Genomic DNA, 27865 nt, shown 5'->3' on the forward strand with positions numbered 1-27865 from the left:
GTCCCTCCAATAGTTCTATTACCTAGTCAGAATGTGGGCTTTCAGGACCAATATTACAACTGAAAGGGAAACAATCTTTAAGCCCTGCTCATACCCAAATTTGGAGATTAGGATTTCCCTTTCTGAACGGGTTATTTCACATGGTGAGTATATTACTAGCGGTGGCAACTATATCCTCTCTTTGCATAATAATGTTACTGATACAGTCCTGATTTGTACTATGCACCCTTATATACTTTTGTTTGGGCAAGGTGTTCCTAACATAGAGCAGAATCAGTCCTTTTATAGTATTAAAGTCTCTTCCAGTAGTTGGTATGCTACATGCTTGTCTCACCGAAACGTTACACAGTTGAATACAAGCTGTCATGATCTTAAAATGGATTTTAAGATCCATTGGATCTTAAATTGGATCCACAATTGTGGAATTGTGGCTGCCTGTAAATTTAACCCCGAGCTGGGAAGTAGATTCCACCCTGCAGCTATTTAGAAAAGCGCTTCTCACACTCAAAAAAAAAGAGATTTCTGGCCACTTTAATTGCCTTTTTAGTCTCAGCTATTATTATATTAGCAACTGCTGCTACTGCAGCTGTTTCTCTGACAGAATCTATTCACACCGCCTCAGTGGCGAACCACATGGTATATAATGTAACCCATGAATTTCAAGAACAGGTAAATATTGATAAAACTATTCTGTCTCACCTGAAGGCTCTTGAAGCTTCTGTTACATAGCTGGGGAATCCGCAGCAGGCATTCATTACCCATCAAAATTTACACTGTGATTGGCAATATAATTCTATCTGTATCACACCCCTGCCATATAATAGCTTCCAATATAATTGGGAGAGAGTGAAAGCACATCTGCAAGGGGCTTATCACGACCATTTGTCTTCTCAGATTTCCACTCTTGAGTGTGAATTAAAGAAACTACTTGAAGAATGGTTGCAGTAATTACAAACAAGTACCCTTCAACAATTACAAGAAGGCTTTCAATGGTTAAACCCGAGCACTTGGTTGTCTGGGTTAAATATACGCATTTGGATGATGGCCGCTGTACTTATTCTTTTTTGTATCTGTTTGCTAGGCATTTGCAGAAGGTTCTGTGCTGCCACCCGATGCATCTATGAATTAAAGAAGGGGGAGATGTGGGAGGCACATGGCAACATATTCAAGCTTATGTACAAGGCATTTGAGGTCGGGGCATGGAAAAATACTGAGGTGCTGTGTGTATGTTTTATTTGTGCATGAGAATGAAACTCGACCCTGAAAACAGGGCAGGGAGTGGAGTGTGTGGTGTGATAAGGAACGCTGAAAACAGCCTCCTGAGAATGCAGTTTGAGTGCTTTTACAAGGCCACAGGTGCCTCACGACCCGACCTCAAAAAAGCCATCTAGTGGATGTTTGTGGTTTAACAAGCCCTTTCAATAAATGACAGACGGATGCTAAGGTTGACTCTCTTAGAAGAGCTGCCCCCCGCCCTGCTCAGCTGGAATTGTCTGAGAACTCATTCTTGGCGTTCACTGCAAGCTATAAGCTCCACACCAATACTTTGGAAGACCGAAGCAGGTGGGTCACCTGAGGTCAGGAGTTTGAGACCAACCTGGCCAACAAGGTGAAACCCCCTCTCTACCAAAAATACAAAAATTAGCCGGGCGTGGAGGCAGGTGCCTGTAATCCCAGCTGCTTGAGAAGCTGAGGCAGGAGAATTGCTTGAACCTGGGAGGCAGAGGCTGCAGTGAGCCGAGATTGTGCCACTGCATTCCAGCCTGGACAACTGAGACCCCCATCTCAAAAAAAAAAAAAAAAAAAAAAAGGAAAGAAAAAAAGTGAATATAGAGACATGGACACAAATTCTATAGGAGAACAGGGGGGAAAGCAATGAGATATAGGGAATCCCAGACCCTGGAAGCATTGCAAAAGCCTCACGGAGGAGGTGCCCTTTGGTCTGGGTTCCAAAAACTAGGTAAGTGTTCATGAGGTACAGAAGGTGGGGGAAGGGCATTCCAGGCAAAGTGAAAAGACCAGGAGACATGAAGGCATGAAAGAAGTGCAGCTTAAGGGATTGGTGTGTATGAATAGGGAAATGATAAAGTAATTTGAAGATAAGCTGTGAAGAACTTCATAGCCATGCTTAAGATATTGGATTTTACCTTCAAGGTGGTAGGAACCTGACCATCTTCTTAACTCATTTATAAGTTAATATGTTTTATTATATAATAATACAAATGAATATAATAATACATAATATATACTATACTACATAATAAATATATCTATATGTTAACTTATTAACATTATTACACACACAAAAATTTTGGTCATTTATTACAAAACAAGAAGGAAAGGCTGGGCATGGTGGCTCATACCTGTAATCCCAGCACTTCAGGAGGCCGAGGGGGGTGGATCACCTGAGGTCAAGAGTTCGAGACCAGCTTGGCCAACATGGTGAAACCTCGTCTCTTCAAAAAATACAAAAATTAGCCTGGCGTGGTGGCGTGTGCCTGTAATCCCAGCTACTAGGGGGCACTGAGGCAGGAGAATTGCTTGAACCCAGGAGGTGGAGGTTACAGTGAGCCCAGATGGCGCCACTGCACTCCCGCCTGGGCAACCAAGGGAGACTCTGTCTCAAAAAAACAAAACAAAACAAAATAAAACAGGCCAGGCACGGTGGCTCACGCCTGTAATCCCAGCACTTTGGGAGGCCGAGGCGGGCGGATCACGACGTCAGGAGATCGAGACACCATCCTGGCTAACACGGTGAAACCCCGTCTCTACTAAAAATATAAAAAATTAGCCGGGCGTGGTGGCGGGCGCCTGTAGTCCGAGATACTCGAGAGGCTGAGGCAGGAGAATGGCGTGAACCTGGGAGGCGGAGCTTGCAGTGAGCCGAGATCGAGCCACTGCACTCCAGTCTGGGCAACAGAGAGAGACTCTTGTCTCAAAAAACAAAAACAAAAACAAACGAAAAAACCGAAGGAAAATCTATTTAAAATTAAAATCTGGCTGGACGTGGTGGCTCACGCTTGTAATCCCAGCACTTTGGGAGGCCGAGGCAGATGGATCACTTGAGGTCGGGAGTTCAAGACCAGCCTGGCCAACATGGTGAAACCCCATCTCTACTAAAAATACAAAAAATTAGCTGGCTGTGGTGGTGTACGCCTGTAATCCCAGCTACTAGGGAGGCTGAGACAGGAGAATCATTTGAACCTGGGAGGCAGAGGTTGCAGTGAGCTGAGATCATGCCATTGCACTCTAGCCTGGGCAACAGAACGAGACTTCCTCTCAAAAAAAAAAAAAAAGAAAAAAAGATCAGCTAGGCATGGTGGCTCACGCCTGTAATCCCAGTACTTTGGGAGGCCAAGGCGGGCGGATCACCTGAGGTCGGGAGTTTGAGACCAGCCTGACCAACATGGAGAAACCCCGTCTCTATTAAAAATACAAAATTAGCCGGGCCTGGTGGCCATGCCTGTAATCCCAGCTACTTGGGAGGCTGAGGCAGGAGAATCGCTTGAACCCGAGAGGCGGAGGTTGTGGTGAGCCGAGATTGCGCCATTGCCCTACAGCCTGGGCAACAAGAGTGAAACTCCGTCTCAAAAAAAAAAAAAAAAAAAAAATTAGCCAGGCTTGGTGGCACATGCGTGTAATTTCAGCTACTCGGGAGGCTGAGGCGGGAGAATCGCTTAAACCCGGGAGGCGGAGGTTGCAGTGAGCCGAGATCCTGCCATTGCACTCCAGCCTGGGCAACAAGAGCAAACTACTTCTCAAAAAAAAAAAAAAAAAGAAAAGAAAAAGAAAAAAGATTAAAATCTGCTTAAAAAGTATTGTTCATGGCATAGAGCTACCATGACTTCTTTACAGACAGTGTATCGAACACAATCAATGCAAGTCCACCCTGTCACTTACTGCTTGTATTCAGAGTGCTGCACAGAACATTTCAAGGAGAGATGGCTCTAACAAGGCCAGTATGCACACTAGTAAGACAGAGACAAAACACTTTTTCTTATTGAAAATTTATTTTTTTAATTTATTTATTTTTTGAGATGGAGTCTTACTCTTGTTGCCCAGACTGGAGTGCAATGGCGCGATCTCGGCTCACCGCAACCTCCAACTCCCGGGCTCAAGCCATTCTCCTGCCTCAGCCTCCGGAGCAGCTGGGATTACAGGCATGCGCCACCACGCCCGGCTAATTTTGTATTTTTAGTAGAGGTGGGGTTTCTCCATGTTGGTCAGGCTGGTCTCGAACTCTGGACCTCAGATGATCCACATGCCTCGGCCTCCCAAAGTGCTAGGACCACAGGCATGAGCCACCGCGCCCGACCTTCTTTTTTTTTTTTTTTTTGAGACGGAGTCTTGCTCTGTCGCCCAGGCTGGAGTGCAATGGCGCGATCTCTGCTCACCACGATCTCCACTCACTGCAACCTCTGCCTCCTGGGTTCAAGCGATTCTCCTGCCTCAGCCTCCCAAGTAGCTGGGATTACAGGCGCCTGCCACCATGCCCATCTAATTTTTTGTATTTTTAATGGAGATGGGTTTTCACCATGTTGGCCACTCTATTCTTAAACTCCTGATCTCAGGTGATCCTCCCGCCTCAGCCTCCCAAAGTGCTGGAATTACAAGTGTGAGCCACCATGCCTGGCCTAAAATTTTAAAGTAGAGATGGGGTCTCACAATGTTGTCCAGGATGGTCTTGAACACCTGGGCTCAAGCAGTCCTCCTGCCTTCACCTCCCAAAATGTTGGAATTACAGGTGTGAGCCACTACGTCCAGCCTACTAATAGTTATTTTTTTTAATTTAATGCATCCCACTGAAAAAAGTTTTTTTTTGGTTTTGTAATTTGTTTGTTTTTGTTTTTGTTTTGAGACAGGGTCTCACTCTGTCACCTAGGCTGGAGTGCAGTGGCACAATCTCGGTTTACTGCAACCTCTGCCTCCCAGGCTCAAGTGATCCTCCCACCTCAGCCTCCTCAGTAGCTGGGACTACAGGCCCGAACCACCATGCCCAGCTAATTTTTTTTTTCTTTTTTTTTTTGAGATGGTATCTTACTCTGTAGCCCAGGCGGGAGTGCAGTGGCGCAATCTCGGCTCACTGCAACCTCCACCTCCATGGCTCAAGCGATTCTCATGCCACAGCCTCCTGAGTAGCTGGGACTACAGGTGTGCACCACCATGCCCGGCTAATTTTTCTTTTTGTATTTTAGTAGAGATGGGTTTCACCATGTTGCCCAGGGTGATCTTGAACTCCTGAGGTCAGGTGATCCACCCGCCTCCCTGTCCCAGAGTGCTGGGATTATAGGCGTGAGCCACTGTGCCCGGCTGCTAATTTTTGTATTTTTAGTAGAGACTGGGTTTCACCATGTTGGTCAGGCTGGTATCAAGCTACTAACCTCAGATGATCCACCTGCCTCAGCCTCCCAAAGTGCTGGGATTACAGGCGTGAGCCACCTCACCCAGCCATAATTTTTATTTTGAGGTGGAGTCTCACTCTGTCACCCAAGCTGGAGTGCAGTGATGCGATTTCGGCTCACCGCAACCTCCGCCTCCCGGGTTCAAGCAATTCTCCTGCCTCGGCCTCCCAAGTAGCTGGGATTACAGGCACACACCACCATGCCTGGCTAATTTATATATTTTTGGTAGAGATGGGGTTTCACCATGTTGGCCAGGCAGGTCTTGAACTCCTGACCTCAAGTGATCCTCCCACCTTGGCCTCTCAAAGTGCTGGGATTACAGACGTGAGCCACCACGCCCAGCCTGAAAAAGTTTAAATAAATAAATAAATAAAAATTTGAGGGAAGTGTGCAATACTTACATAACTTTCCATTGGTACCACATAATTTTAAATGTACTTAGATCTTAAACTGTTATCTTAAAATATTATTCTTAGGGCCAGATTTCTGTTTTTATTTTTACTTAACTGGCTTCCCAAGCATTGGTCATGAAACTGGGAGCCTTTATCAGACAATTGTTTCCTGTAGCATGCATGAAGAGTTGTCTCTCCATGTGAGAAGCAACTCTACGGAAATTTCTGTAATCTGGAAGGTTGATCCTTGTCACATTTCTTGGGCCATCATTTAGAACCTTCATGAACCATTTAAGGGGTTCATGCTGTTTCACTCTGTAGGGCATTTCTCACTTTGAGGAATCCCTGTCTTATGGCTGCTTCTAAATTGCAGCTGCTTGCAGAGATGCCTGTCTCTTTTTTCTAGGCTCTCCCCAGGGCCATCCGAAGTTAATTTTAGGGTTGGCCGGGCGCACTCACTCACACCCGTAATCCCAGCACTTCGGGAGGCTGAGGTGGGTAGATGGGCTGAGCTCAGAAGTTCCAGACCAGCCTGGGCAACGTGGCAAAACCCCGTCTTTACTAAATATACAAAAATTAGCAGGGCATGGTGGTGAGGGTGCCTGTAGTCCTAGCTACTTCAGCTACTTGGGAGGCTGAGGAGGAAGGAACGCTCAAGCCCGGGGAAGTCGAGGATGCAGTGAGCCAAGATCACTCCATTGCAGTCTAACCTAGGTGACAGAGCAAGACCCTGTCTCAAAAGAAGAAAAAAAAATTTTTAAGGTTGCCGTATGCTCTATATTTTAAGTCAGACCACTCCAAACAAACCTCCCAAATTTGGTGAAAATCAATCCAACCATTTTTAGTCATTCGGTAATAGAAAAAGAAACTTAATTTATAAATTTACCTTTCTTAATAAATAAGAATATAAAATTTAGTTTCTTAACAACAACAGAAGAACAAAAGACAAAAGACAACAAGAGAGATCATCCTGCAAACAGCATAAGTTAACAAGATGAAAGGTAGAAGCAGAAATGTCTATTGCAACCGTGAGAAATGACCAGCCCCTATAAAAGACTGTAGTTCTGGGCCAGGTGCGGTAGGTGGCTCACACTTGTAATCTCAGCACTTTGGGAGGCTGAGGCGGGTGGACCACTTGAGGCCAGGAGTTCATGACCAGCCTGTCCAATATGGTGAAACCCCATCTCTACAAAAAATACAAAAATTACCTGGATGTGGTGGCGGGCACCTGTAATCCCAGCTACTCGGGAGGTTGAGGCAGGAGAATTGCTTGAACCCAGGAGGCAGAGATTGCAGTGGGCCAAGATCGCGCCACTGCACTCCAGCCTGGGTGACAGAGGGAGATTCTGTCTCAAAAAAAAAAAAAAAAAAAAAAGGAAGGACTGTAGTTCTGATAGGTTTGGAAAGAGGAATGAACAGATCTGTGAAAAATGTAGGATACAGACCAGGCAAGTTAAGATTTATTAGATATGAGAAGGAAGGAGAGGCAAGAGAAATGTTAAGCAACAGCTAGCTGTGCTGGGCACTGAATAGGCCCTTCATCTACATAAACACTTTTCTTTTTCTTTTCTTTTCTTTTCTTTTTTTTTTTTTTTTTTTTGAGCGGGAGTCTTGCTCTGATGCCCAGGCTAGAGTGCAGTGGCACGATCTCAGCTCACTGCAACCTCCGCCTCCTGGGTTCAAGCGATTCTCCTGTCTCAGCCTCCAGAGTATCTGGGACTATAGGCGTGCATCACCACGCCTGGCTAATTTTTGTATTTTTTTAGTAGAGACGGAGTTTCACCATATTGGCCAGGGTGGTCTCAAACTCCTGACCTCGTGATTAGCCCGCCTCGGCGTCCCAAAGTGCTGGGATTACAGGCGTGAGCCACCGCGCCCATCATCTTTTCTTTTTCTTTTTCCTTTTTTTTTTTTTTTTTGCGACAGTCTCCCTCTGTTGCCCAGTCTGGAGCATTGTGGTGCGATCTCGGCTCACTACAACATCGGCCTCCTGGGTACAAGCAATTCTCCTGCCTCAGCCTTCTGAGTAGGCGGGATTACAGGCACCCACCACAACGCCTGGCTAAATTTTTGTGTATTTTTAGTAGAGACAGGGTTTCACTATGTTGGCCAGACTGATCTCGAACACCTGACCTCGTGATCCACCCGCCTCGGCCTCCCAGAGTGCTGGGATTACAGGCATGAGCCACCGTGCCCAGCCCTCGTCTGGTACTTAAGAAAAACCTGTAATCCCAGCTACTCAGGAGGCTGAGGCAGGGGAATCATGTGAACCCGGGAGGCGGAGGTTGCAGTGAGCCAAGATCGTGCCACTGCACTCCAGCCTGGGTGACAGAATGAGACTCTGTCTCAAAAAAAAAAAAAAAAAAAAAAAAAAAAAAGTACCAGAAGAGTTGGTACCTAGAAAGAAATTAATCTACAGAGTGGTGAATTATGTTGGATTTTAGGCACATTAGGCCTAACCCGACACAACGTCCTCTAGGGGCCCTTACCCTTTCCAACAAATGGCCTAGAATTCTTTTCTGTCCAGGGGTCAGGAAAAACAAAGTTGAGAAGAAGTTTGTTAACGTTCTCTGAATGCTTTAAAAGGGGAAATTTGCAAGACTAAAGAATGGATCGGAGGGGAGGTAGGTTTGGAGGAAGAAGGGGGTGGGGCCCTGAAAAGGCTTCTAGGAGCTGCTCTGAGCTGAAAGGGGATAAGGATCTTCTTGGAGAACTGGGGCATCTGATTGGAACACCTGCGAAAGCTTAAGCGATGAGGTTGTGCCCCTCTTGCAGTACAAGGCTGCAAATTATCCAAGCCAAGGGCAGAAATCTCAATGTCCTTGTTACTCCATATGGCCTTGGGATTCTCCCATGGCCCTCCAGTAAAGAGGTGCTAGGTCCCGGAAAGGCTGTGGCAGTGGTGGGGTTGGGGTTAAGGATAATCCCACTCCTTGGCCAGTGGATGGACAGTCACCCATGTCTCTACTGTGGACCACAGGACAGCGAAGGCACCAACCGGCAGACAAGTCCCAGGTAGGAGCGAGTATAAGGATGCGTCTCCTTTTCTTCCTTCTAGAGGGTAACTAGGGGGATATGGAGGGAGCATGCACGGTGGGAGGCTGAGGATTGCCACATTCGATTCATGAGTTATTGTTTGCTGATGGGGTCCTGAGATTCTGACTGAGAGCTGTAATTCTGAAGCCTTCTCACTCTTCCTGGCAGATGGCCAATGTTTCAGTATTGAGTTTGTAAGGGTGCTATTTATGAGGCAGGAAAAGAAAAAAAAATGTGTTGTTGCGTTGCACCGCAGGGCTATCAAGTGTGACCCCAATATATTTCTTTCTTTTTCTTTTTTCTTTTTTTTTGAGACTATAAATCTCACTCTGTCACTTAGGCTGGAGTGCAGTGGTGAAATCACAGCTCACTGCAGCCTTGACCTCCCACCTCAGCCTCCCAAGTAGCTGGGACTACAGGCACATGCCACCACTCTTGGCTAATTAAAAAAAATTTTTTTTTAGAGACAGGTCTCCCTGCGTTGCCCAGGCTGGTCTCAAACTCCCTGGCTCAAGTGATCATTCTGCCTGGACCTCCCGAAGTGCTGGGATTACAGGTGTGAGTCACCACACCCAGCTTACCACAGTATTTCTTAAATCTCAGTGGCCAGACCTGGGATAGGTTGCTATTCAAAAGCAGCTTGTAGTTTTTTTTTTTTTTTTTTTTGAGACAGAGTCTCGCTCTGTCGCCAGGCTGGAGTGCAGTGGCGTGATCTCGGCTTACTGCAACCTCCGCCTCCCGGGTTCAAGTGATTCTCCTGCCTCAGCCTCCCAAGTAGCTGGGATTACAGGCACGCACCACCACGCCCAGTTAATTTTTAGTAGAGATGGGGTTTCACCATGTTGGCCAGGATGGTCTCGATCTCTTGACCTCGTGATCCACCTGCCGCGGCCTCCCAAACTGCTGGGATTACAGGTATGAACCACCGTGCCCGGCAGAGCTTGTAGTTTTCTGATTTATGTGTGTGTGTGTTTTTTAACTTGGAAAAAAAAATTGTTCTCTTAGGATGTATGATTCGTGTTTAAATGAAGACTGCTCTTTTATTTGGGAGAATCCTCTCTCAGTACTTGAGCGGGCTTCTTGGTTTGGCAAAGGCAAAGCCCAACTCTCAGTAGTGAGTGGAAGGGACAGACGTAACTGAACTGCTTTGCACAATAATGCCAATGACTGTCTTTTGTTAATAGGAGTCCCCTACATTTACGGGGAGCCCAGCCTGAAATAGTCAGGGTAGAGGTAGAGGGAAAAGTCCCTTCTGTTGGCAGCTTGCCAAAGGTGTTAAGCGTAAAGGGATGGCCTTGAGGTGAAGGGAATTCCTTTGCGAGACAATAGGCCAGGGACTATAGATGCTACATAATCTAATAGCCACTTCTAAGTCTTCTCAGCTTTGTAATGCCCCAAACTTTCAGCAACAGCCTGGTTGGTGTTTGCTATGCTTAGGGGAATAAGGGAGGCGGGTGTGTCCACACTTAGGATTTGCTTCCATCCTCTAGGATATGACCCCAGCCCCCCAGGCCAGAGTGGTGGTAGCTTCAGGTGTGTGGCTGGTGATTCCGAAGCTCTAGGGGGTGGCTTGCAGCACAATTCTGGAATGCTACATACATACATATATATATATATATATATATATATATACACACATACACACACACACACACACACACACGTATTTATTTATTTATTTTTTTTTTGAGACAGAGTCTTGCTCTGTTGCCTAGGCTGGAGTGCAGTGGTGCAATCTCCGCTTACTGCAACCTCCACCTCCCAGGTTCAAGCGATTCTCATGCCTCAGCCTTCCAAGTAGCTGGGATTACAGGAGTGTACTACCATGCCTGGCTAATTTTTGTATTTTTTTTTTTTTTTAGTAGAGATGGGGGTGTCTCACCATGTTGGCCAGGCTGGTCTTGAACTCCTGTCCTCAAGTGATCCGCCTGCCTTGGCATCCCAAAATGCTGAGATTACAGACGTGCGCCACCACACCCGGCCTGGAATGCTGTCTATTGAGGAAAGGAAGAGGCTGTACTGGGGAGTGCCAGCGTTGAAGTTCAAGCAAGTGTAAAACTCTGGCCTTAACTGAATCACAAGTAGGAAACAAGTTAATCAGGAATGGATTTGTGGGGCATGAAAACCTTTGAGGATTCTTAGGATTGTTTGGAAGAGGGGACTGGATTTTCCATCACTAAATAGGGTGGGATTTGTTTTACAGTTGATAATTTTTTGATGGGGTGTGTCAGGGTCCCACTCTGTCACCCTGGTTGGAGTGCAGTGGCGTGATCACGACTCACTGCAGCCTCAACCTCCTGGGCTCAAGCGATCATCTCACCTCAGCCTACCAAGTAGTTGGGACTACAGGTGCGTGCCACCACACCCGGCTAATTTTTGTATTTTTTGTAAAGATGGGGTTTTACTATGTTGCACAGACTGGTCTCAAACTCCTGGGCTCAAGCTATCTGCCCACCTCGGCCTCCCAAAGTGCTGGGATTAAGGGCAGGAGCCACCGCGCCCGGCCTATAGTTGACAATTAACTAGAAGCGTGACATTGGAATTATAGAGGGAGAGTAACGAGACTCATTACTTACTAGCCCAGGGTAGGAGACGTTAGTGGGCCGCAGGTTTCATCCTTAAATTTCTGTGAAGCCTTTCTTGAGGACATCTGCCCTTTCCTTCTCTCCCTCAGTGTGTGGTTTTCCTTTCTCTGGCTCCCACTGCACTCTGCACACACCTTTATCACAGCAACCACTTACGGTGTATTGTAACTGGTAATTATCTATGTACATGTCTCCAAGTAGACTGACCTCAAGGGCGAGGGACTGGCGCTGGTACTCAGACCCCGGGTTCAAGTTCCAGCCACGTCTCTAGCTAGTTTTGTGATCTTAGACAAATAACTTAATCGCTCTATGCCTCAATTTCCTTGACTTATAAAACTGGCTTAAGACTCTCTGTCACATGCCATTGCTGGGCATATTAAGGTGACAAAGCGTGAAAAGTACGAGGCAAAAGGTAAGTGCAAAATAAAGGGCGCCTAAAACGGGAAATGTGTGTTAATTAACCTGATTTACCTTTACATGTGCACTCAGCAAACACTGAGCACCTAATGTCCTCTGGGACCCCGGAACGCCTCCTCCGGCGTGGAGCAGCCTCACATGTGGCCTGTGGGCCTTGTCCCACGGGCCGGCTCCGGATTGGCTCCGCCGGAGAGAAAACCCTGCCGACAGCCCTTCCGATCTCGTCAGCGATTGGGCCGGGACCGTCCCACAATTACTCTTGTTGCTGGGCTCGGAAATAGGGAGCGGTGCTAGGTTGCGCGTGCGCAGATTGAGAATGGCGCTTTCCGGTCGGGCGGGAGGAGGTGACGTCAGGAGCGGTGGCGGGCGGGGGCCTCTGGTAGCCCTGGGGACGCTGTATCTGTGGGCTCTTGAATCGCGTCACAAATCAGCGACCGAACTCTGGCGGTGGTGGCTAAGACGGCGAAGGCGGCAGCGGCGGCGACAGCTCTGGGGTTTGCGTCTCGGGGTGTGTCGGCCGCCGCTGCTGCTTGGGCCTGGTATGTACAGATGGCTGGTTAGGATTCTCGGCACCATTTTCCGTTTCTGCGACCGGTCGGTGCCCCCTGCCCGGGCCCTCCTGAAGAGGCGGCGCTCAGACAGGTGAGACGAGAGGGGGCTCAGCGCCAGCCTGGCCTTACCCCCTCCCCCACAGCGGGCTCCTCGGCCGTGATAGCTTTGATTCAGCCAGGCTCACCCGAAACAGGTCGCCGGGATCCTAGTGACGTAGTCGCTCCCGCCAGGCTGTGGGGAGGCAGCTCCTGATGAAGGAGGAGCTGGTCGTCTTCGTAGCGGCCGGTGATGGCAGGGTCTTTGACATTCTTGTCAGAGGCCAAGCTGGTTGCTGATAACAAATGGGGCTTTGCCGCTCTTAGGCTGAACACTAACATTGAAGGAATACTGTCTTTGTTGTGGCTCACTGTTTACAAAGCACCCTCGCAAGTGTCATCTGCAGACATTAAGTGCCGTTGAAGTGAGATTCATAGCTTGCCCAAAGCCGTTTTGACTGCAAGTACTGTCCTTGCAGCAAGAAACAGCACCTGTTTTGTTCCAAAACAGCTGTCAAACAGTCTGTGTGTTTGGGGCCAGAAAGGTTTTGTGCTTTAGAATTAGTGAATGAGTAAAAAGGCTTAGGTGCCTCACTCCTTTAAAACAATCACTAGTCTGTACTCTTAAATTCGGTTAAAATTTGGGGGAAACTCAAAGCTGTTCTTTTCTTTTTTTCTTTTTCTTTTGGTTGAGACGGAGTCTTGCTCTGTCGCCCAGGCTGGAGTGCAGTGGTGCGATCTCGGCTTACCGCAACCTCCGCCTCCTGGGTTCAAGCAATTCCCCTGCCTCAGCCTCCCAAGTAGCTGGGATTGCAGGTGTGCACCACCACGCCTGGCTAATTTTTGTGTTTTTAGTAGAGATGGGGTTTCACTATATTGGCCAGGCTGGCCTTGAACTCCTGACCTCAAGTGATCCGCCCACCCCAGCCTCTGGAAGTGCTGGGACTGCAGGCATGAGCCACATCTCTCAGCCCCAAAAGCTATTCTTATTTAGCATCTACTCTTTGGAGTGTCCCATTTTATTGTATCGACCTCCTTACCTAAAAATCTGGAAAATAAAATACTATACAAATTCTATGCCCCCTCCCCAACTTTAGTGATCAAGTGTTAATTTCTTTCTTTCTTTCTTTTTTTTTTTTTTTTTTTTTGAGAAGGAGTCTCCCTCTGTCCCCCAGGCTGGAGTGCAGTGGCGCAATCTCGGCTCACTGCAAGCTCTGCCTCCGGGAGTCAGGCCATTCTCCTACCTCAGCCTCCCGAGTAGCTGGGACTACAGGCGCCCGCCACCATGCCCGGCTAATGATTTTTTTTTTTTTTTTTGAGACAGAGTCTCATTTTGTTGCCCAGGCTGAAGTGCGGTGGCACGATCTCAGCTCACTGCAACCTCTGCCCACTGGGTTCAGGCGGTTCTCCTGCCTCAGCCTCCGGAATAGCTGGGATTACAGGCGCCTGCCACTGCACCCGGCTTATATTTTTTGTATTTTTTTTAGTACAGACGGGGTTTCACCATCTTGGCCAGGCTAGTCTTGAACTCCTGACCTCGTGATCCACCCGCCTCAGCCTCCCAAAGTGCTGGGATTACAGGCCTGAGCCACAGCGCCCGGCCACGGCCGGCTAATTTTTTTTTTTTTTTTTTTTGAGGCGGAGTCTCGCTCTGTCGCCAGGCTGGAGTGCAATGGCGCGATCTCGGCTCACTGCAACCTCCGCCTTCCAGGTTCACGCCTTTGTCCTGCCTCAGCCTCCCGAGTAGCTGGGACTACAGGCGCCCGTCACCACGCCCAGCTAATTTTTTGTATTTTTAGTAGAGACGGGGTTTCACCGTGGTCTCGATCTCCTGACCTCAGGATCCACCCGTCTCGGTCTCCCAGAGTGCTGGGATTACAGGCGTGAGCCACCGCGCCCGGCCCTCGCCCGACTAATTTTTTGTATTTTTTAGTAGAGACGGGGTTTCACCGTGTTAGCCACGATGGTCTGGATCTCCTGACCTCGTGATCCACCCGCCTCGGCCTCCCAAAATGCTGGGACTACAGGCGTGAGCCACAGGGCCCGGCCGTTAATTTCATTTTTTTAATTAAGCCTCAATGTCAAGAAAAGTGGAAGAAGTGTTCATTTGTGGGAGCTTGAGAGAACAAGATGTCTAATACATTAGTCTGAGAATGCAGGTTATTGATGAGATTGGTTGTTGGCTAAATTGCATCGTGTGTTCCAGAGATGCATGGTTTTGCCTTATTTTTCTCTCCTGTCTTTCCGTTGGGTTGATATGAGGATCATTTGAGAACGTGGTGTAAAGTGCCTAAACTGATGCTTAATGTATATAAGGGTAGTATTTGTCTGTCCTACTCTGGGGCCTTTTGCAGAGTCTGGTGCATGATAAGCACTTGGTCCCTATTTATGGAATAAGGGAAAGCTAATTTCCTCTCCCTTGTCCTCTCCTTGATGTGAATCCCTGCTAGTCAGTGGAACATGGTTTGGCGATCAAAACCTTGATCTTTACTATACTTTAGGTGTTCACATCCTTAATCCAAAACAACACTTCTCAGTGTAAACCAATTTTCAGTCAAAATGAAGCCCGGCAGGGCTTGTTGGAATGTATAAAGTTATGAGCTGAATGGAATCCTGGGATCTCATTCTATTCATTTTTTTTTTTTTTGCATGTGTGAATATAATTGATCATAAGGGTTCAGAGAGATGATGAGTAATATACTATGACCCTTTAGCATTCTTGACATCTGGGTCCTGAAACTTTCCTTAATTCCAAAGTTCTTTATTACCATCGTAATGTAGTTTGCGTGATAAAAATGAAGTTAAATATAACACTTGATTAAGATTTGTCTTTTTTAAGTTGTAGAACAGTTTTTTTAACTCCCTTACACACACACAAAAGAAAAAACAATAAAAAAGAATTGTCTTTTAAGGCTGTTCATATTAATACTGTCACCTAAAGTAAAAGATGGCTTTCTTTGGGGATCATTTTCAAAAGGAAATTGCTTGTTTGTTGTTTTTAAATCATTTCTGGAGCGAAAGAGAAAATACTGTCCTAAACTCTTACCTGGGTTCAGTTACTAGCTAAGTGACTTTGGCCAGTTTTAAGTTTGTACTTTAACCAGATGGCAAATTATTATTTGGTAAGAAGTTTGGTTCTCTCTCAAATAGTTGAAACTGTAGCAGTAAGTCTTCGGATGTGAAAAGCCTACTATAGAATAGCATTCTCTCTTTTGTTTTGCTTTTATTTTTAGTTTTATTTCTTTTTAAGACAAGGTCTCACTCTTTTGATTAGGCTGGAGTGCAGTGGCATGACCTGGGCTCACTGCAGCCTTACTTCCTGGGCTCAAGTGATCCTCCTGCCTTAGTGTAGCTGGGACCACACTCACTTACCACCAAGGCTGGCTAATTTTTTATTTATTTTTTTTATCGTAGAGATGAGGTCTTACTTTGTTGCCCAGGCTGATGTCAAACTCCAAGGCTCAAGCGATCCTCCCCCTTGGCCTCCCAAAGTGCTGGGATTACAGGCACGAGCCACTGTGTCCCACCAGCATTCTCTTTTAAAACATCAGTTGGATCTCATTTTATGACAAAGTGATAGAAGGGGGATGTGTTATATGAATAGTAAGTTTACTTACAGAAATGAATGTGTGTGTAAATCTATATATATATTTTTTTTCTTTCTCTTTTTCAGCACTCTGTTTTCTACAGTGGACACTGATGAAATACCAGCCAAAAGACCAAGATTAGGTACTGAATATAAATTTTAAAAATTTTTAGTTTTTAAATAGGAAAAATATATGCATGGAACAAAATTCAAAAGGTAAAAAGTATGTGGTAAAAAGTAAGTCTTGGCCGGGCGCAGTGGCTGTAATCCTAGCACTTTGGGAGGCCAAGGCAGGCGGATCACCTGAGGTCAGGAGTTTGAGACCAGCCTGGCCAACATGGCAAAACCCTGTGTCTACTAAAAATACAAAAATTAGCTGGCTGTGGTGGCAGGCGTTTGTAATCCCAGCTACTCGGGAGGCTGAGGCAGGAGAATCGCTTGAACCTGGGAGGTGGAGGTTGCTGTGAGCCAAGATGGTGCCACTGCATTTCAGCCTGGGGCGACAGAGCAAGACTGTCAGGAAAAAAAAAAACAAAAAAACTTAAGTCTCTTTCCTGGCCCGACGTGGTGGCTCAGACCTTTAATCCCAGCACTTCAGAGGCTGAGGTGGGAGGATCACTTGAGGTCAGGAGTTTGAGACCAGCCTGGCCAACATGGTGAAACCCCATCTCTACTAAAAATTAAAAAATTAGCCAAGTGGTGCACGCCTATAGTCACAGCTACTCGGGAGGCTGAGGCACGAGAATCGCGTGAACCTGGGAGGCGGAGGTTGCAGTGAGCCAAGATTCTGCTACTGCACTCTCCAGCCTGGACGACAGAGCGACACTCCATCTCAAAAAAAAAAAAAAAAAGAAAGTCTCCTTTTTTTTTTTTTTTTTTTTTGAGACAGAGTCTCGCTCTGTCGCCCAGGCTGGAGTGCAGTGGCGCAATCTCGGCTCACTGCAAGCTCTGCCTCCCAGGTTCATGCCATTCTCCTGCCTCAGCCTCCCAAGTAGCTGGGATTACAGGCACCCGCCACCACACCTGGCTAGTTTTTTTGTATTTTTAGTAGAGATGGGGTTTCACCGTGTTAGCCAGGATGGTCTCCATCTCCTGACCTCGTGATCTGCCCGCCTCGGCCTCCCAAAGTGCTGGGGTTACAGGCGTGAGCCACTGCACCCAACCCAAGAAAGTCTCTTTCCTATCCCTTTCTTATCTTTTCTAGAGGTAACTACTGTTACCAGGGACTTGTCTAATCCTTGCAGGTAAATAAGCCTAGGTGTAGACTGTGCATTTTAAAATTCTAAATCATTCTACAAAGAAAAGATACTTCTTATTTATTTATTTTTTGAGATGAAGTCTCGCTCTGTCACCCAGGCTGGAGTGCAGTGGTGCAATCTCGACTCACTGCAACCTCCACCTCCCAGGTTCACACCATTCTCCTGCCTCAGCCTCCTGAGTAGCTGGGACTACAGGCGCCCGCCACCACGCCTGGCTAATTTTTTGTATTTTTAGTAGAGACGGGGTTTCACCATGTTAGCCAGGATAGTCTCGGTCTCCTGACCTCGTGATCCACCTGCCTCGGCCTCCCAAAGTGCTGGGATTACAGGCGTGAGCCCCCGCACCCGGCCCTGCTTATTTTTAAGGAGGAAATGTTGTAAATGTTTCAAACTGAGGTGACTCTAGTTCAGATGGCTGAGGGAACCCATCCTTTCTATTTTTTTTTTTCGAGACAGGGTCTCATTCTGTCACCCAGGCTGGGATGCAGTGGCATAATCATGGCTCACTGCAGCCTCCACCTCCCTGGGCCCAGGTGATCCTTCCATCTCAGCCTCCCAAGTAGTTGGTTGGGCCTACAGGCACGTTATCACACCTAGCTGATTTTTGTATTTTTTTTTGTAGAAACAGGGTCTTGCCACATTGTCCAGGCTGAAAATAGGCAGCAGTGGCATTTTGAAAGAATACTCCTGTCTTTAAGAACCAGTAACATTTCTTTTTTTTGAGACAGGATCTTGCTCTGTCTTGATCTTGTCATCAACAATTTTTTTTTTAATTTTGTAAGAGGCAAGGGTATCACTCTGTTGCCCAGGCTTCAGTGCAGTGGCACGATCGTAGTTCACTGCAGTCTCAAACTCCTGGGCTCACACAATCCTCCTGCCTCAGTCTCCTGAGTAGCTGGGACTATAGGCCCGTACCACCACACCTGGCAAATTATTTTATATGTGGATACTGAGTCTCCATATGAGCATTACATGCTCAATAAGTACTCACTGAATTTAAACAAAATATTAACACAAATATGTCCACACTCAATTACCACATCTGGAGGTAGACCCAAATTTATAATCATTTTTGAGAAAGAGGAATATATTATTATAGCATTTTACTATGCCTTTTTTTTTTTTTTGGGACAGAGTCTCGCTGTGTCACCCAGGCTGGAGTGCAGTGGCACAATCTCGGTTCACTGCAACCTCCACCTCCCAGGTTCAAGCGATTCTCCTGCCTCAGTCTCCTGAGTAGCTGGGATTACAGGTGTGCACCACCATGCCCAGCTAATTTTTATATTTTAGTAGAGACAGAGTTTCACCATATTGGCCAGGCTGGTCTCGAACTCCTGACCTCAAGTGATCCACCCTCCTTGGCCTCCCAAAGTGCAGCTAATTTTTGTATTTTAGTAGAGACAGGGTTTCACCGTGTTGGCCAGGCTGGTCTTGAGCTCCTGACCTCAAGTGATCCACCCACCTTGGCCTCCCAAAGTGCTGGGATTACAGGTGTGAGCCACTGTACCTGGCTCAGGCTCATGATCTTAAAGGTGAAAGAGATTTTAAGAGATCTATGTAGTCTAGTTTCAGGGAAGTAAGGTGATCTTTTCCCCATTTTACAGATGAGGCAGGCCTTCTGTTTTTTAAAAAAATCAGTGAGATCTTTTGACATAATCTCAGGGGCATACCGAGATTTTGATAACATTCGTAGGAAAATAAATATTATGATATTGTTTAGTAGCCACAATTTACTATGTTACCAAGAGGCTTCTTGTCCTCTAGAGTCTGGATGACAGACTGTGGGTTAAGCATCAATCGCTAAAGCTCTTCTTCTCCTCCTTAGAAAGCGCAGCAGAGTGTGTACTATCCCTCAGCAGTATTAGAAGGGGATAACCTGGAATTCTCTGATTCCTAAAATGAAAAACAACTCATTTGCATAGTTTGGTACTTATAACTATTAGAAAATTACTCAAATTGGATTGTGCTTTACCTGGCCATTACTTTTTCTCTTTTGTTTGTTATTCCCCTATGTTTCTGGAAAGTAGTTTACATGTTCTGGAGCACTGCTTAAAAGCTACCATTGCAGTCTATCTTTCTGTAAAGCAGAACGGCTAATGTGATGTTCTGTTTTTCTCAAACTAGCGTCTTCAAATACCCTTAATTAGGACATAGGATATTGTAGAAAGCTTACATCAGATATATAGAAAGTGAGAAAGAGGTAGTGTAATAAAAGGAGGAAGTGAGGAAAGCACTGAAACCTACCCTTTCCTTTTATTTTTGGTGGCAAGGAAGGGTGAGCCTGAGATTGTTTTTTTTGTTTGTTTTTTTTTTTTTTTTGAGACAGGATCTCCCTCTGTCACCCAGACTGGAGTGCAGTGCCGTGATCTCACCTCACTGCAACCTCTACCTCCCGGGTTCCAACGATTCTTCTGCTTTAGCCTCCCAAGTAGCTGGAATTACAGGCATGTGCCACCAGGCCCAGCTAATTTATTTATTTATTTTGAGATGGAGTCTCACTCTGTTGCCCAGACTGGAGTGCAGTGGTGCCACCTTGGTTCACTGCAACCTCCGCCTCCTGGATTCAAGCGATTCTGCTGCCTCAGCCTCCAGAGTAGCTGGGATTATAGGTGTGTGCCATGATGCCCAGCTAATTTTTGTATTTTTAGTAGAGACGGTTTTGCCATGATGGTCAGGCTGGTCTTGAACTGCTGACCTCAAGTGATCTGCCCGCCTTTGCCTCCCAAAGTGCTGGGATTACAGGCTTGAGCCACCGTGCCCAGCCTAAGATCTTCTAACACATCTCCACTAGAGGGATAGTCTTCTTCTATCTTAGATGTTTAAAAACTGCATATTTTAGGCAAGGTGCAGTGGCATACACCTGTAATCTCAGCACTTTGGGAGGCTGAGGCAGAAGGATCACTTGAGCTCAGGAGTTCCGGACCAGCCTGGGCAACATAATGAGACCTGCCTCTACCAAAAAGTCAAAAAAATTAGCCAGACATGGTGGTGCATGCCTGTGATCCCAGCTACTCAGGAGACTGAGGTAGGAGGATCACTTGAGCCTGGGAGGTTGAGGCTGCAGTGAGTAGTGATCATGCCACTGCACTCCAGTCTGGGTGACAGACAGAGTAAGACCCTGTCTCAAAAAAAAAAAAAGCTGCATATTTTATACTTTACTTAGCCAAGATATAATAGGGGCTTAGTAAATAGTTATTTAGGGCAACTACAGTATATTGTTACCTGCCTGGGAAGTAAGGACAAGCTAGTGAGACTATGACAGTGCTTCCTGTAGAATTCTGCCGTACTTGGTGGCTATATGCTCCTTGTTGTTTAATCATGCCCTCATATCTGTGGTAAAAATTTATTTATTTATTTATTTGTTTATTTTTTGTGAGACGGAGTCTCATTCTGTCATCCAGGCTGGAGTGCAATGGCACGATCTCAGCTCACTGCAACCTCTGCTTTCCAGGTTCAAGCGATTCTCCTGCCTCAGCCTGCCAAGTAGCTGGGACTAAAGGCGCACACCACTGAGCCCAGCTAATTTTTGTGTTTTTTTTAGAGACAGGATTTCACCATGTTTGCCAGGCTGGTCTTGAACTCCTGACCTCGTGATCTGCCTGCCTCGGCCTCCCAAAGCGTTGGGATTACAGGCGTGAGCAACCACGCCCAGCAAAAATTTATTTTATATATCCTGGAGAACTCTGCTTAAAAGTTGTCATTTCAGAACATTTTGAGTGTGTGTGTGTGTGTGAATCAGTATGGATTTGCTAAAGTGATGGTTTTATGTTTTTATATTCAGATGTTTTATTTAAAAAACACAATTACAATACTGGTATTCCAGTTATTCAGCTAGAAAAATATTATTTATTTATTTATTTATTTATTTTGAGATGGAGTCTCACTCTGTCGCCCCGGCTGGAGTGGAGTGGCGTGATCTTGGCTCACTGCAACCTCTGCCTCCCAGGTTCAAGCGATTCTCCTTCATCAGCCTCCTGAGTAGCTGGGACTATAGTCGTGCACCACCATGCCCAGCTAATTTTTTGTATTTTCAGTAGGGACGGGGTTTCACTGTGTTAGCCAGGATGTTCTCGATCTCCTGACCTCAAGTGATCCACCCACCTTGGCCTCCCAAAGTGCTGGGATTACAGTCAAGAGCCACAAGTCTGGCCCAGTTTTTTTTTTTTTTTGAGATGGAGTTTTGCCCTTGTTGCCCAGGCTGGAGTGTAATGGCGTGATCTTGGCTCACCACAACCTCTGCCTCCCGGGTTCAAGCGATTCTCCTGCCTCAGCCTCCTGAATAGGTGGGATTATAGGGATGCGCCACCACACCCAGCTAATTCTTTGTATTTTAGTAGAGATGGGGTTTCTCCATGTTAGTCAGGCTGGTCTTCAACTCCTGACCTCAGGTGATCTGCCCACCTTGGCCTCCCAAAGTGCTGGGATTACAGGCGTGAGCCACCACACCCGACCTAGGAAAGGATTATATTGATAAATACCTTTTTATTTCAATGGTTGAAAATAGGACTTTTTTAAATTTTTGTTTTTCAGAGACAGAGTCTCACTCTGTTGCCCAGGCTGGAGTGCAGTAGCACAATCACAGCTCACTGTAGCCTCAATCTTCTGGGCTCAGGTGATCCTCCCACCTCAGCCTCCCAGGTAGCTGGGACTACAGGCGTGTGATACCATCCCCAGCTAATTTTTTGTATAAATGGGGTTTCTCCATGGTGGCCCAAGCTGGTCTCGAGCTCCTGGGCTCAAGCAATCCTCCCACCTCAGCCTCCCAAAGTGTTGGGATTACAGGTGTGAGCCACCACACCCAGCAAATAGAACTTTTGATAAAAATTGAGAGAGGCTCTTTCCAAGATATCATTTTATTTTTTAGCTGGAAGTTTATTACTTTATATTTACAGTTTGTTGACACTTTCTAGATTGCTTTATTCACCAAGTGAAAAACAGTCTCTACAATGCTGCCAGCTTATTTGGATTCCCATTCCAGCTGACCACAAAGCCCATGGTAACTTCTGCTTGTAATGGAACACGGAATGTGGCCCCTTCAGGAGAGGTCAGTGGGGATGAGACTCCATTAGGAATACTGATCTTTATACTTAATCATTATATTTTAGAAAATTCTCTCTTCAAGAGTTAATGTGTATAATTACTTTTTTCCAGAAATATCTGTATCTTTATTAGCTGTGCTATAAAGGCCAAGAAATTAAAGGTTAATAAAATGAACATTTAAAACGTGTTTACAAAGAGCTAAATATTATTACATATGCTTTCTTATTTAAGGATGTACAAAGAAACTAGAATTGTTATTTCTACATCATTTTGTGAGTCTTGGCAAATTAAACCTTAGGTCTTATTGATGGTATCTCTTCTGTGAGCTACCTAAGAAAAAGTTATCTTTTCATAATAGAAAGTTACTTAGATGACAAAATTTAGATGCTACAGAAGTGATTCTGTTTGATTTTAAGGTATTTTCGAACTCTTCATCTTGTGAACTGACAGGTTCTGGATCCTGGAACAACATGCTGAAACTGGGTGAGGTGGTCAAAAATATTTCTGTTTCCCCCACCTCCTTCTGCCCATTTTTTTCCTACATTTTGAAAATATGAAAGGAAAACACTGATTTGAATTGGGATGAGAAAGACATTCTTTCTACCGTTCTAAAAAGCAAATAGCTTTTCTTCAGAATTGTTGTCTTTGAATTTACTGTTGTTTTTTGTTTGTATTATCAGTGTCCTCAATGTGACTTAGATCAAGGTCATATTAAAAAGGTTCATTCATTTAAAAAAAAACAAAAAAGCAAAAACATTTCCTGAGAACTTACTCTGTGCCGGGTGCTGTGCTTAAGTTATGAAGAATAGCAAAATAATAAAACCTTATTCCTGTCCTTTAGGAGTTCATCATCTAGTTGGGGAGCAGCCTTAGGTTCCCAGTTATCACAGTTTTATGGACTAGGGACTTCCATGTCATCCTTAGATCCTGAAGTGGAATTGTCATTATTATATATATGCACTATACAAAATGCTATGGTGGGGAAAAGTAGGAAGAAGCCAGAATCCTGCGAAATAGTTGTGATGTCTGCCACTCAGGAAGGCTTGTAAAGTTGGAGGGGAAGGAAGTTAAGGAAAATGAGCTTAGAGAAGTTGTAGGTTTAAAATTCAAAAGTGGAAGAAGTTAAGGAAATGATAAAAGCCTTAGAGTTGTGCTTTTCAAACTGTTTTAAAAAGTACCTCTAGGAGTAGAGAAGAGCAAAGGAGAATAAATACATACCCCTGTGTCTGAGAAGCTAGTTCCTAAAAACTTGATATTTCTTTCTTTTTTTTTTTTTTTTTTGAGATGGAGTTTCGCCCTTGTTGCCCAGGCTGGAGTGCAATGGGGCGATCTCGGCTCACCGCAACCTCCGCCTCCTGGGTTCAAGTGATTCTCCTGCCTCAGCCTCCCGAGGAGCTGGGATTACAGGCATGCGCCACCACCCTGGCTAATTTTGTATTTTTAGTAGAGACTGGGTTTCTCCGTGTTGGTCAGGCTGGTTTTGAACTCCCGACCTCAGGTGATCTGCCCACCTCGGCCTCCCAAAGTGCTGGGATTACAGGCGTGAGCCACTGCGCCCAGCCCAAAGATGATATTACTTTGAAGCCTTTTATTTCACTTAAAAAGTTAATATAAATTGAATTTTATCATCTGTTTGGAATATTTGTTTAGAATTGTTTACCATTAAGATTGACACATATGAAGGATGGTAGATTTGTGCCTGAGATGCTGGCACTACTGTGTTTCTGTGAGTTTTGTGTAGTCTAGTCAGAGAAGCCCAGGTATTCCTAGGGCAGGTTTCTTGTGTAAAGAGGTCTGCAACCCCTGGGAGCCAGATGTGTTTAGGAATTCAGAATTTTTCATATTTTAGGTATGTTACCGGCCAAACATACGGCTGGTTTGAATTTGAATAATTTACTCCAATTGATTAAATTACAGAGAGTTATAATCTTTGAGTTCTTCATGGCCTCTTAACAGTCCCATCAAGCAAAACAAGCAAAGCCTGCCAGTGAATTCTCTTATTACCTATCTGAGATCAAAAACAAACTAAGCCCTATTGCTTTCCTTTAACATCTACAAAATTTGTGCTAGACTCCTGTGCTATTAATAGAAATTGAAAAACAAGATGTTGATTTAGCTCTATGATGTAGGTTGCTCACAGATTTTTTTTCTTTCCTTATGCAGACTGTTTGCAGGTGATTTTTCATTTCACAATTACAAATGCATTTTTTAAATAGGTAATAAATCTCCTAATGGAATAAGTGACTATCCAAAGATCAGAGTGACAGTTACCCGAGATCAGCCACGCAGAGTCCTGCCTTCCTTTGGGTAAGTGTTAAATTCTTTCTGTAAATGGAAACTTAGCATTTATTAGGTGCTCAGTCTTGCTAGGCAGTCTCACTTTTGTTCTGTTATGTAGTCCTGCTAAGCGCTCTGAGGTTAGTAACTTGCTGAATGTCATGCAGCCAGTGAGAGACTTGAACTTAGGAGTGTGTTATATTTTCTTTTCTTTTCTTTTTTTTTTTTTTTTTTTGTGATGGAGTTTTGCTCTGTTTCCCAGGCTGGAGTGCATTGGTGCTATCTTGGCTCACTGTGACCTCTGCCTTCCAGGTTCAAGCAATTCTCCTGCCTCAGCCTCCTGAGTAGCTGGGATTACAGGCACCCCCACACCATGCCCGGCTAATTTTTGTACTTTTAGTAGATATGGGGTTTCGCTATGTTGGCCAGGCTGGTCTCGAACTCCTGACCTCAGGTAATCCGCCCACCTTGGCCTCCCAAAGTGCTGGGATTACAGGCATGAGCCACTGCACCTGGCCTTACATTTTCTACTGTATTATATGCCCATAGCATCTGATTTTGAAAACTGTTTTAGAAAGAATTGCCACTTACTTTATTCTCAACTTAAAAATATAATTATGCATACAGAAAAGTGCTGAAATTATAAGTGTACGTGGCCTGGTTAATTTTCATACACTGGTCATATCCATCAGTTGTAAAATGTTATTATTAATAGTTTTCTTCCTTCCCTTTGTAGAATTTTTATTGCTTGGACATTAGACCGTCTAGATTGATCTAATTTTCCCATACATTCTCTCCTTTTGTTGTTCTTGCTTTTTTTTTTTTTTTTTGAGATGGGGTCTTGCTCTGTCACTCAGGCAGTTTGGTGGCACAGTCTTGGCTCACTGCAGTCTCCGCCTCCTGGGTTCAAGCAATTTTCCCACCTCAGCCTCTTGAGTAGCTGGGCTTACAGGGGCGTGCCACCATGCCCAGCTATTTTTTGCATTTTTAGTAGAGACAAGGTTTCACCTTGTTGGCCAGGCCAGTCTCGAACTCCTGACCTCAGGTAATCCACCCACCTCAGCCTCTCAAAGTGCTGGGATTACAGGCGTGAGCCACTGCACGTAGCCTTCTTGCTCTTTTTAAAAACATTTTTTACTAATTCTTTTTTGACTGTCAGTTTTTAAGTTAGAAAAGTTCTCCCCCTGCCTATTCCCAGTGTTTTTTTTCTCTCTAAGCATCTTGTTCTTATAAGGATGCAAAATCTTTCCTTATCTCTCTAAAGCTGTTTATTATTTTAAAATATGTTTTGAGTGCTCCCTTCTGGTTTATGCAGTCTCCCTCTGTGTTTGTTTATTTTGGTCTGATCTTTGAAGTTAGAGTCTTTATTCAAGTACTTGGTACTCCTTGGCTATCCACTTATATTTAGGAATGAGAAACTAAAAACTAGCGCCCTCTGGAATTGAATAAATGGCTGATTGTAGGGCTAGGAAAGAAAGTATAAAGTGAGTCTGAACATCTTGTGCCAGAAAGTAAAGGAGTGTTCAAAAACTGGGCATGCCACCCTGACAGAGGAGGAGATTTCAAAGGGGCTTTCACTGGCCAGATGGGATAATTTAAACATTAAAATGAATAAAGACAGGGACTCAGATGCTAATAAATAAATATATAGTGTCGAGGAGGGAAAGATCTTTATAGTAGAATGCCAACTAGTAAGTGTGGAAGGAATGATAAAATTAGAAAATCACCATTTTGTAACTGTCATGGTAATAACTGATATGGGCAGGAGTCATCAATTGAGCCAAAACTAGTAAATACAAGTTTGCAGCCTGGCCAACATGGCGAGAAATCCCGTTTCTACTAAAAATAGAAAAATTAGCTAGGTGTGGTGGCACACACCTGTAGTCCCTGCTACTTGGGAGGCTGAGGCAGTAGAATTGCTTGAACCCGGAGGCAGAGGGTGCAGTGAACTAAGATTACACCACTGCACTCCAGCCTGGGTGACAGAGTGAGACTCTGTCTTAAAAAAAAAGAAAAAAAAAGTTTGATGAGGCACTGGTATTTACATAAACTCAAAATATCTCCTTACACGTTACTTTTTTTTTTTTTTTTTTGGGGGGGATGGAGTCTTGCTCTGTCACCCAGGCTGGAGTTCAGTGGCATGATCTTGGCTCACTGCAACCTCTGCCTCCCGGGTTCAAGCGATTCTCCTGCTTTAGCCCCCTGAGTAGCAGGGACTACAGGGACACGCCACCACACCCAGCTAATTTTGTATTTTTGGTAGAGATGGGGTTTCACTATGTTGGCCAGGCTGGTCTCGAACTCCTGACCTCAGGTGATCCACCCGCCTCGGCCTCCCAAAGTGCTGGAATTACAGGCGTGAGCCACCATGCCCAGCCCACATTACTTATTACTTACAAAAGGAAAAATAAAGTGGAGAAGCACGACTGACACCACCTTAACCAAAAGATCAAAGTGAAGTTGCCAGCAGTTGGACAAACTGACATCATGGCATTCAAATGTATCGCACTGAGAAAGACATCATAACTAAATGCAGCATTCCTGCAAAAACGATAGACTCTAATCATGATAAAGCTGGTTAAACTGAAATTAAGGTCCATTCTACAAAACCATAGGCCTGTATTCATTAAAAAGATAAAGAAAAGCTGAAAAATTGTTTCAGACTGAAGGAGATGAAAGATACCTGATAACTAAATGCATGCAATGTGAGATCCTGGATTAGATTTTAGATGGGACAAAATTGCTATGAAGGTTATTTTTTAATAGCTTCAGAGATATTTGAATATGGGCTACATATTACATTGTACTATTGCAAAAGTTCCTGAATTTGGTGATTATATTGTGGTTATATAAGAGATGCCCTTGTTCTTAGGAGATACACAGTTAGTCAGGGGTGAACTTATTCTCTAAGCATTTAATGCTGTTTCCCTGTAAGCACTGCTTAGGTGCATTGTCCACATTTTGAAATGTTGGTTTTCATTTTCATTCAATTTAAAATATTTTCTAGGCTGGGTGTGGTGGCTCACACCTGTAATCCCAGCACTTTGGGAGGCTGAGGTGGGCAGATCACTTGAGGTCAGGAGTTTGAGACCAGCCTGGCCAACATGGTGAAACCCCATCTCTACTAAAATACAAAAATTAGCTGGCCATGGTGGCACACACCTGTAATCCCAGCTACTTGAGAGGCTGAGGGAGGAGAATCGCTTCAACCTGGAAGGCGGAGGTTGTAATGAGCTGAGATTGGGCCACTGCGCTCCAGCCTGGGTGACACAGTGAGACACCGT

General features: G+C 45.1%; 1 protein-coding gene across 2 annotated transcripts in view; it reads left to right on the forward strand.

The window, feature by feature from the left end:
* Window positions 1–8059: 8059 nt before the first annotated feature.
* Window positions 8060–27865, forward strand: part of SENP2 (SUMO specific peptidase 2) — a 46817-nt gene continuing 27011 nt past the window's right edge. Inside the window, exons 1-5 of one of the 2 annotated variants that reach the window (XM_019024569.4) lie at window positions 8060–8809; window positions 16093–16148; window positions 22175–22308; window positions 22721–22787; window positions 24521–24611. In XM_019024569.4, coding sequence (XP_018880114.1) covers window positions 8547–8809; window positions 16093–16148; window positions 22175–22308; window positions 22721–22787; window positions 24521–24611 — 611 coding nt within the window. In that variant the 5' untranslated portion in view covers window positions 8060–8546. Of the gene's footprint in view, window positions 8810–12124; window positions 12475–16092; window positions 16149–22174; window positions 22309–22720; window positions 22788–24520; window positions 24612–27865 lie in introns of those variants that run through there. The other variant, XM_019024568.4, reaches the window with a different exon arrangement.

Source organism: Gorilla gorilla, chromosome 2, assembly GCF_029281585.2.
Source record: "Gorilla gorilla gorilla isolate KB3781 chromosome 2, NHGRI_mGorGor1-v2.1_pri, whole genome shotgun sequence".
Lineage (NCBI taxonomy): Eukaryota > Metazoa > Chordata > Mammalia > Primates > Hominidae > Gorilla > Gorilla gorilla.